The sequence below is a fragment of the Phytophthora infestans genome, genomic scaffold (genome assembly GCF_000142945.1).
Source record: "Phytophthora infestans T30-4 supercont1.87 genomic scaffold, whole genome shotgun sequence".
NCBI lineage: Eukaryota > Oomycota > Peronosporomycetes > Peronosporales > Peronosporaceae > Phytophthora > Phytophthora infestans.
In genome coordinates this window covers 321,130-331,330 of record NW_003303672.1, presented here as the reverse complement: position 1 = coordinate 331,330, position 10,201 = coordinate 321,130, and the positions used below count along the sequence as shown (strand labels likewise).

Below are 10,201 nucleotides of genomic sequence, written 5' to 3'. Positions count from 1 at the left end.
GACCACGTCTTGCCACGTTCCCTGCTGATTGCAAAGTGGTAGAGTGTGTACCCGAGTGTCTACCCCACCACCCGAACAGTGAATAGTCAGAGCGCCCGCCTCATTAATTGTCACCCATACCGATGCAGCACGTTTTTGCACGATAATAATCATTGAGAGTTGCCTTTGTATATTCATCTGTTGGCATTGCCTACTTGGCAACAGACAACAGACTGTTGAACTCTGAAGACTTGATAATCTCAGCCAGGATAAGACCATTACTTTGAAGTACTATCGATCATAATGATCTTCGCTATTAATAGCGGGAGAGCTCCTCGAGCGATTTTTTTGGTGCAACACAACAGCCGCAACTCAGCAAGAAACAAAAGATTGAAACACCTTCTCTACAGCTTGTAAGTAGAGTACCTATACTACTACGGTAATATCAAGGCGAAATCAACAAGACGTAGCAGTGTTCGCACTCACTTCCTTCGCAACGATCGTGAACGATCCTCGGCTCGGCACATCTGACACCGTCACATAGTCGTTCGATCCTTCCGCGAAGCCGAAACCATCCCACAACGCCGTACTGTTGGACCAAATGGCGTTCCCGTTGACAGAGATCTCGATCGTCTCGAGTGACTTGCCGAGCGTAGGGACCGAGATCGATCCCGTCGTGTCTTGCGGTGTGGTTATTGTGGCTGTAAAGAAGCTGTCAGCGCTTTCCGTCGTCCACTCCACACAAAACGCACCCGTAGCCAATGTGTATCCAGTCTACAAGTGGCCCACACTCGCTCCAGCGGCGTGAGGGACGAACTCCCACGTCCTCCCCGCATCTTCTACAGGGTTCAGACCGCCTATATGCAACGTCAACGACGCAGTCATCCCCGTGGACCAAGAGTGCGCGTGTGAGATGTAGCTACCTAGATTCGTCTCTACAGCCTCGTAGAACGGACACTTAAGCTCACCAGTGTAATAGAACGCCTCCATCGTGGTGGACTTGCCGAAGTTGTTGAGCATGTAGCTCCATTGACGACGCATAATTGCCGTAGCCAACGTCGCATAGCTTGGGTGGGCTCGCAAGTGCGCATCGATCTCCAGACTCGTCATGAAAGGGGAGATCGAGCCTAGAGTTTCAGGCGACACAGCACCAAACTCATTCCAGCGAGCGGTCAAGCTGTGCGAGATCGTAGCAGCGCGTTCTAGCGAATCCGTCACGTTGAAGTGAACCGCAAGCACGTTGCCATCTTGAGGGTAGAACTCGGCACCGAGAGCTGTTGTGTTGTCCCGGAAGAGTCCCACTGAATCGTCCCAGAGTTGGGAGTTGACCGCGCTTTTCAGATCTTCAGCGATCTTACTGAATGTCTTGCCCTGGTAATTGAGTTCTCCGTAGCCCAGCGCGTCTGCCAGCTGCACGTACGACACCAAAGCGTCGTAGAGCAACGAGCTGGCGGCTGTGTTCTTGCCTCCCTGACCCACACGACCCCAGTCGCTCAGGTCCGTGACGTTGAGAAGAGAATCGGACGTATCCACCTTCGCCACAGTGAACTCGAACGCACGTTGGACTCGACCCCATACTTGCCTAACAAAAGTGCGCTGAGCGTCCAGAGATGATACGTGTCCGAGTTGGTTCCTGCGTCCTGGTATCCAAGACCAAGTAGCGTGCCAGCGTAAGGGAATTTTCCGTTCGAAGCCTGAATGGCAATGATCGATTGGAGTGCGTTGCGAACCGATACAAGATCGTCTCCGTTCAGCGACACTGCCTTGGAAAGCGTGGCCACGCCGTAGTCTCCAGGCCACGGCGTGCGGTCACGCTTCGCACCGTCTAGCATTGTTCGCCCACCCTACGGTAATAGGAGGAGAAGCACGCACCTCACTCGCAGATATCCCACACAGCTGCACCGTGTACGCGCCGGCATACCAGACACGGCTAAGCAGGTCGTCGTCCGATTAGAAGTACCCAGAATATTCACGCAGCCTATCGTCGTCCGAACGGGGAGCAGCAGTGAAATGCGTCGAGATGCCCGTCACCTCGACGGAAGTATAGGCGTTTGTCGAGACCGTGAGATAGCGGAAACCGCCGCGTACCTAACTCACGACCAAAGGTGAACGAGGATTTCGGTTCGGCAGGAGCGTACAGCGTGCCATCTAGAACCGGACCGGTCGCACGGTTCGACGCGATTCCGATGTATTGTTTGTTCTCAGTGAAGGCGGCACCCAATTGGGAGCCGCTAGTGGTGGACGCACCGAATTGAACGGTGATAACACCCGACATCTGAGAGCGAAGTCAAAGGTGACAGTAGAGCCGTTGCCGAAAAACGTTGCAGCCAACAGATTCGACTCGGACATTACCGGATGTCCGGAAGAATTGCTCCGAAATAACGTCTCGAGTAGCAGGAGACTGGATGTAAGAATCCCAAGGACCGGAAGTGCTGATGACAATACCGGTCGAGATGGCGACGAGAGCGATTGTCGACTTCATTACCGACAGATCCATAGCCTTCAAGATATTACGGTGTTTACCACTTCGTTAACCCCGCGTACTGACAAGGAAGAGTAGGACGTTCGACTGGTATTCACGGTGCGCTTCAAGTTCAACCGTACATGTTTGTGCAAAGCAAGGTCCAAGTACATGTATAACACTACCACACCTCGTGTTGCTCACACTACGTTTCGTTTGCGCATGAATTGGTCGACAAGGATTGGAATAGCGCGAGCTCCAGGGCATTGACATATGCGCGGAGCTCCCAGCGCTGCTCTCTCGTCTGCGACGGCCAAGTCGATCATCCGATTTAAAAATCTCTCTAGTATCTTCCTCCTCGTTTCCACACTTGTGCAGAGCTTGACGATCGTCTTTGGCTGCTTGTAGCAGTGCAGCATGAACCATCGAAAGCGGTCGCAGTAGCGACACGCACCGACGACTTCACAGCGAGCGTGCTGCGCTGCATGTCGACGGAGCAAGTCAAAGTCGCTGAATCGACGCATCACAACGTAGTCCGGTTCTTTGTGCGTTAATGGCAAATCCGTTGGTGGTTTGAGATACACTTCGACCTTGTAGAACACGACACCGTCTCGAACGCGAGTGTGGTGGATCTCCACGTGGTCGATCTTGCTCAGAGAGACAACGGGGTCCCATTGTGGACGCGCCACGGCGTGCTTAGAGCTTGGGTTTTGGCGAATCACCTTGTACATGGAACTTATCTTTACCGAATTTGGGTGAATTTAAGACTGAGCCTGCGTGAAAACCGGTAGCGGGTAGCGACATGATCGACATCTTTGTCTCTCCATTGAGACGGGGCGAAGGTGGAGTAGGAATTGCGATACCGAAGTGGTCTTGATCATTATTTTGTCGCAAAAGTCACCTTGGCATTTTTAGATGAAGAGTATTATGGATATAGGCCGTTCGACTATTTTCGTCGATATTCAATGGCCCCGCCGGTCAAGACGAAGAAGAAGAAGAGCAAGGATGTAATGTCCCTACTTTATTAATGAATCTTCAATGACTTAATTGTGTGTTTTAGAATCGCTACGTGTACATTACAGAGCGTACTCGGGTGAGTCTTAAGAGTTTAAACAGTGACGCCTCTAATCTGTCTACTGACGTCGCGTAGTATCTGCAACACGACATCCCTCCGATCGACACAGTGGTCGAGGAAGATAAATTACAGAAAAAGCTCATATCGGCGAGAGAGACGGGCAACTGGAAGCTGGAGGCTCAGGCGTTGATGCAGCTCGGCCAACTCATGAAGTGGCGAGGTCAAGAAGAGCAGGGCGACTTGTACCAGATCCAAGCGTCTTCTATCCTTCGAGCACACACATTCGCTGAAGAAGACGAACAAAGTGAGTAAACTCAATCAATAACTGCGTCTTGCGAACTGTCGTAGCTCTTGCATTGCGTTGGCGAAGAACTTGGTGTCTTCATGATACGCTCGACGGGCGTTGGCACCCATAGTAACTCGCTGCTCTGTTGTAGTTGACGTCATCATTTCTCGAACCACTTCACAGATGTCGGGACCTCGGAACGTTGCCACAAGTCCGCCAACGTCTCTTAAGCCATGCTGCCCTCTATAAGCTCCTCCCATCAGCATCTTTGGGTGTTGTCGTGTCTCCACTGGGATCAAGAAACCCGTCTTCTTCGTAATTAGCTCATTCATTGGAGCCAAGTCGGTCGTGACGACGACAGCTCCAGCGGCACGTGCTTGGTTGATATAGTGCCCATACCCTTCACTTACACTTGGACACATGAAGAACGTAGTATCAGCCGTCAACTTGGTAAACTGTGGACGTTCAACAAAACCTACGTGAACGTTGACGGGACTGCGACTGAACTTGAGGTACATCTTGAATTTGGGTTTAAACAAGAAGTTGAATGGCTTTTCGTCGATATAAACGTCCAGTTGAGGTAAACCCGGTACAAATACCCAACATTCCATTAGTTCTCTTGTGCCTTTTGCAGAGCTGGTACCGGCAGTATGAATAAATTTGATGTTGGAGAAATCCCTCGGTCGAATGACACGCTCACCCATTCGTTTGCGCGCGAAGTGTGCTTGGTCAGAAGACGTATGTTTGGTGTAAAACACGGATGTGCTGCGTGGATTTCCCTCTTGCTCGTACCAAAGTGTCACGCGGTCGTAACAAGTCTGTGTTTTACACAGTACCACGTCCACTCTCCAGTAATGTTCTGCAGTTAACTCGAACATCTCAATGTTTGGCATCAGATAGATCGGTTTATCTTTGGGCCAACGAGGCATCGAAGGTACGTCGCTCCAGTAGTGATTGAAGAAGATTATGGGCGTTTTGGGACACAAATCGAAGTAGTCAACTTCGAGTCCTTGATACGGATCATACAGTTTAACTTCCAGTGCCCATTTAGGCAGCAACCGAGAGTTTAAATCTAGAAATTAGAAAAAATAATTAGTAAACTAATCCTAAACTTTAGAACATTTCAGAGTACTTACACTTCGCGTACGCTACAGCGTCCTCGCAATATCCATTGCCATGTAGATCTGTCGGTAGGAAGATGTCCACATCGGGACATTTGCGTAGCTTTTCCAGTAGATTTGGGTCGTTTTGATGCATCACAACTTCTGGGTTGCTAGCTGTGGCGTTGGGTAGTTGATGTCCTGGACTACCGAGCTCCCAAGACAGCGATCCGTTGTTATCCGATACACAGTGTTCGTGTAGAAGGCTTAAATGCAGTAGATCTTCATCGGATACTTCATTCAGATCACCAGCACCAGCCGAAGGCTCGTACGCTTCATCCTCATCGCTCCGACGCCACGACGTCCGGAGCTCGAAGGCTCGCTGCAGTCGCGAGCTACTGAGTAGTCGACTCTTTGAAGCTTCAAACAGCGATGACGTTTGAAGCACAATGACGACGCCGCATAAGAGCAGGAGAACCACGAAGAGCCGATACAACTCGAAGTTTCTTGGTCGCGGCGATGGCCGCAGTTTGTCCATGACGAAGCAGTCGGTCTTGAGCCCAACTGGAACTGAGGGCAAGCCTCAAGTTTTTTTTCGCGTTGGATGGTGATGTAAAGCACACACGTACGTACAGATGCCACAACACACATCCCTTCCTTCTCTTCCACGATTATTTTATCGAATCTCAATTATTAAATGTTGAATTTATGGCATTTTAGCTAAAGTAATTTATGGCCTAATTCCACAAATAATTTCTACACAGAAACATAAAACCCACATCGTGATATTAACTCATGGCATATTCCCTTACTCTTTGCATAGCGTTTGCAAAGTACTTGGTGTCTGCATGGAACTGTCGGCGGGCGTTCAGACCCATGTCCGCACGTTCTCCAGGCGTTGTTTGCCACATCAATCGCTGCACCGCTTCACACACGTCGGAGCTTTCGAAGGCTGCCACAAGACCCCCAAATCCTTTTAACCCGTGCTCTCCTTTGTACTTGCCACCCAACACCACCATCGGATGCTTCTCACGTTGCACCGATATCAATATACCCGACTCGTTCGCAATAATCATCTCGTTCATGGGAGGTATATCGTTGGTAATAACGACTGCACCTGAAGCTCGAGCCTGGTTGATAAGGTGCCCATACCCTTCACTGTAACTTGGGTTTACGACGAACGAGGCGTCAGCGACAACTTTGCTGTAATTCATGCGATTCAGCATACCCAAATGGATACTAACAGGGCTGAGACTCCGCGCGATCTTTAATTTGTACGAAGCTGGGAACAAGCGATAGAACGGCTTGCGGTCGATGTATACGTTTAGTGGAGGTAAGCCTGCAGTGTATGTCCAGCACTCTAAAACTTCTCTTGTTCCTTTCGCAGTGCTGATACCTGCTGTGTGGACGACCCTGATATCGGAAAAATCCTTGTCTGCCACAGCGTATTCACCCAACCTCTTGCGGACGAATAAACCCGGATCTGTCGATGTGTGTTTTGTAAAAAACACCTTGGCGTTGCGTGGATTACCCTCTAATTCAAACCATTTCGTCACACGATCATAGCATTCACTTGTCTTGCAGAGGATGACGTCTACTCCGTAGTAATGCATCGGCGTAAGTTCAACGATTTCGATGTTCGGGACCATATAAATGGGTTTTCCTTTCGGCCATCGGGGCGATGCCGTCACTCCACCCCAATGATGATCAAGGAAAAGCATGGGTGTTTTGGGACACAAGTCAAAATAATCCACTTCACGACCCAGGTCTGGGTCAAAGAGCTTGATTTCAAGAACCCATTCAGGCAGCAGTCGCGACTCTAAATCTGTCACATTCGAGAAAAGACCCAGTTAATTCTAAAATCATTCATCCTCTCCTAAAAAAACCCATTCGTACATTTGACAAAGGCAACAGCGTCCTCGCAATAGCCGCTAGTGTGCACGTTATGCGGAAGAAAAACGTCGACACTTGGACACTGGCGGAGCTTCTGGAGTAGATCTTTGTCGTTCTTGCGCATCAGTACTTGTGTGTTATTGGCTGTTCCTCCTAGAGCCTGGTTTCCCGGTGAGCCGAATTGCCATGGTAGCGAGGTATTCGTGTCCGTGATGCAGACTTCATGTAGTAAACTCAGATGCAATAAGTCTTCGTCTGCAACAGCCTCGTCAGCCGATAAAAAGTAACTGAAGCGATTGCGCCACGTCAAGCCGATAACTCGATGCAGACCGAGAAGTTTATCTCCCGGTGGTCCAAGCAGCGACGTCGTCTCGATAATGAGCGTGAAAAGTGCCACTACCACGATCGGCACGAGGAGAAGCAGCGCCCAGCTCCGACGGCCGCGTGGAGGCTCCTCTGAACTCAACTGGCCCATGTCGACGCGATAAATGAAGCCACTCCACGTGGAAATCGACGACTGCAAATCCTGGCAAAGCTTCTCGTATTCATGGCAGTCACTGGCTTTTGCGTTTTTTTTTATTTTTATATTTTAAGAGATAAATTAAAAACCAATTTTTAAATACGTAATTTCGTACAAAGAAAAACAGTTCTTGTTATCTTCTGTTCCTTGCGAATTCCCGCAGCTCTTGCATTGTTTGCGCAAAGAACTTCGTATTTTCATGATATTGTCGACGTGCGTTGGCTCCCATAGCTGCGCGCTGTTCAGGTGTCGTGGTCTTCAGCAGTGCCAGAACAGTATGACACAAGTGGTACGACGACATCGCAGCAATGAGACCATTGGCATTCTTCAGACCGTGGTCTCCCTTAAAGTTGCCACCCAGCAGCATTCTGTCATCTTGTTCGTGTCTAGTTTGCACCACAACTCCCATTTCTCTCGAGGATATGAGTTCGTTCATCGGTGCTGCGTCTGTGGTAACGACAACCGCCCCAGACGCTCGTGCTTGGTTGATATAATGACCGTAGCCCTCATTTCTGCTGGGACACATAAAGAACGCGGCTTCTGCAGTCATTTTAGTGAATTTGGAGCGCTCAACCATACCCAAATGGACATTAACGGGACTGCGACTACGGTTCAGTCTGGCCTCGAATGGTGGAGGCATCATGTAGTTATACGTTGATGTACACGTCTAGCGGCGGCAAGCCTGCCGTCGAAGTCCAACACTCCAGCACCGCTCTTGTTCCTTTCCAAATGTTAGTAACGGGTGTATGGAGGAATTTGACGTTCGAGAAATCTTTCGGAGCGATAGCATCTTCCCCAGACGCTTCCGAGCGAATTGTGCTTGGTCAGAAGACGTGTTTTTGGTATAGAAAACTTCTGCGCTCCGTGGATTTCCCTCCTGCTCGTACCACTTAGTCACCCTGTCAAAACAGATCTGCGTCTTGCACAACACGACATTTACTCGCCAGTAAAGTTCGGGGGTCAGCTCGATCATTTCGATATTTGGCATCAAGTAGATGGGCTTGCTCTCTGGCCAACGCGGCATGGACGGCACGTCGTCCCAGTAGTGGTTAAAGAAGATCATTGGTGTCTTGGGACACAAGTCGAAGTAGTCCACCTCGCGTCCGAGCTCCGTGTCGTACATTTTATCCTGCAACGCCCACAATGGTAGTAGTCTCGAGTTCAAATCTGCATTATAACATCACAAAATAAACTGTTAGACCAGTACAATACACCAAAAATGGTGACTAAGACTCACATTTGGCGTATGCTACTGCGTCCTCGCAGTAGCCATTGCCGTGTAGATGACTAGGCAGATAAATGTCCACGTCTGGACACTGCTTGAGCTTCTGCAACAAGTTTGAGTCATTCTGATGCATCACAACCTCTGGATTGCTAGCTGTTGCGTTGGCCAATTGGCGACCGGGACTGCCGAATTGCCAGGGCAAAACTGCGTCTGTATCGGCCACGCAGCGCTCGTGCAACAGACTCAAGTGCAGAAGGTCCTCGTCCGACACCTCGTCGTCTCCCATGTCTGCAGCTGGAGTCGGTTCGGGCTCATTTTGTTGCAATTCATCGTTGACCGGTTGCAATTCATTAACCGCCTGCAATTCGCTGCTGTGATGGCGCCATGGGATCCGCTCGTTGATGGCACGCAGGCATTCCGAAATAATTATTGTATTGCTGCTTCAATACAATAGTTTACATTTAATTATTGATTTTTACAAATTGGATGACTTTTTCCAATTACCTATTTTGTATTTACAACAAAGTACTTTATTTTTTTCGTAAAATCTAGTTTTTTCTGCTTTGTTTTGCGTAAATACGGAGCTCGGTCTCCAGACAGAATCGAATGCAACGGTCGCTCAAAACGCGAACCTGAGGCGCTCGTTTATCATTTTTGATCTGACCATGGCTCTCGCCAACACCTTCACGACCAAGCAAGTCTGCAGCTACTTTTTTACTGCCAGCTTGGCGACTTCCAGTCGGCCACCATGAAGCTTCAAGACGACAACGTAACGCTTCTCGATGTGCGCGATATCTTTGATGCGCTCATCGAGAAGCATCCCGTTGTGAAAAAGTATCTTGCTGCCGACGCAAATACGTGGACTTCGAGCGAACGTGCGTTGTAGCCAGGCGCCGTGGACGAGCTGACGAACGACCAGGAGCTGATGTTGCAGCCATTTGAGACGGTACCCGCAATTACGACACCGGACACCAGGCACAGACGTCCACAGGGCTTTGCCGACAGAGTCTTGGCGACTAGAAAAAAGCGGCGCGGTGCAAAGAAGATATTTGATGGTGTGCTTTTCATCCCGCCGACGTCACCGTGGAGCGTCTTTTTAGTGTGGCGAAACATACTCTTTCCCACCATCGCCAGCGTATGCTGCCTATTCACCTTGAAACCGTGTTGTTCCTGAAGATGAATCGGCGTTTCTGGGACGCAAACACTGTAGCAGCTATCGTGAACGCAAAGTAATGTGCAGTGCTGTACATCTAAGTAGTTAATTTTCCAATACACTACTATTGATGTCAATTATTTATTTCTTAAGCTGTAGTTTTTGTAGCAATAGCTTATTTTGGCATGGACCTTCAATATGATTGCAATTGTATTATCGGAATGCCATTGGCACGTCGAAACCGCGCACTGCCCGAAAACTGGTCGCTCGAACGCCCCAGAAGCGCCAAAATCTGAACAATGAGAGCGAAGAAGCCTAGCAACACGAGGAAAACGAGAAGGCGGTGAAGACAATACCGTCGGGATGGAGACTTGGACTTTGACATTATCGGATGCCAATTGAGATTGTGTTGCACTGCAACACAAGTCCAAAAAGTCAGCTGTTCCAAAAGTGTGCTAAAGATGCCTATCTACGATTGGAGAGCATATTCCAACTTTAACCTCTTTAAA

The 10,201-nt window shown here is 49.3% G+C and overlaps 4 protein-coding genes across 4 annotated transcripts; all 4 read right to left on the bottom strand.

Annotated features, from left to right (window-relative positions):
* Positions 1-435: 435 nt before the first annotated feature.
* PITG_19230 (glycoside hydrolase, putative) lies at positions 436-2,461 on the bottom strand (the record flags this gene model as incomplete). Its single annotated transcript, XM_002997088.1, has 6 exons — positions 436-700; positions 758-1,556; positions 1,634-1,804; positions 1,848-1,909; positions 2,058-2,254; positions 2,327-2,461. The coding sequence occupies 6 exons, from the start codon at positions 2,459-2,461 to the stop codon at positions 436-438; spliced, it is 1,629 nt and encodes a 542-aa protein (XP_002997134.1).
* Positions 2,462-2,640: 179 nt separating this feature from the next.
* PITG_19229 (uncharacterized protein) lies at positions 2,641-3,171 on the bottom strand (the record flags this gene model as incomplete). The annotated part of the gene is made up of 1 exon (XM_002997087.1): positions 2,641-3,171. The coding sequence occupies one exon, from the start codon at positions 3,169-3,171 to the stop codon at positions 2,641-2,643; it is 531 nt and encodes a 176-aa protein (XP_002997133.1).
* Positions 3,172-3,833: 662 nt separating this feature from the next.
* On the bottom strand, positions 3,834-5,439 carry PITG_19228 (uncharacterized protein; the record flags this gene model as incomplete). Its single annotated transcript, XM_002997086.1, has 2 exons — positions 3,834-4,873; positions 4,938-5,439. The coding sequence occupies 2 exons, from the start codon at positions 5,437-5,439 to the stop codon at positions 3,834-3,836; spliced, it is 1,542 nt and encodes a 513-aa protein (XP_002997132.1).
* A 250-nt stretch (positions 5,440-5,689) lies between these two features.
* PITG_19227 (uncharacterized protein) lies at positions 5,690-8,825 on the bottom strand (the record flags this gene model as incomplete). Its single annotated transcript, XM_002997085.1, has 5 exons — positions 5,690-6,726; positions 6,798-7,355; positions 7,968-8,035; positions 8,202-8,481; positions 8,552-8,825. 5 exons carry the CDS (start codon positions 8,823-8,825, stop codon positions 5,690-5,692), a joined length of 2,217 nt encoding a protein of 738 aa, XP_002997131.1.
* Positions 8,826-10,201: the final 1,376 nt, after the last annotated feature.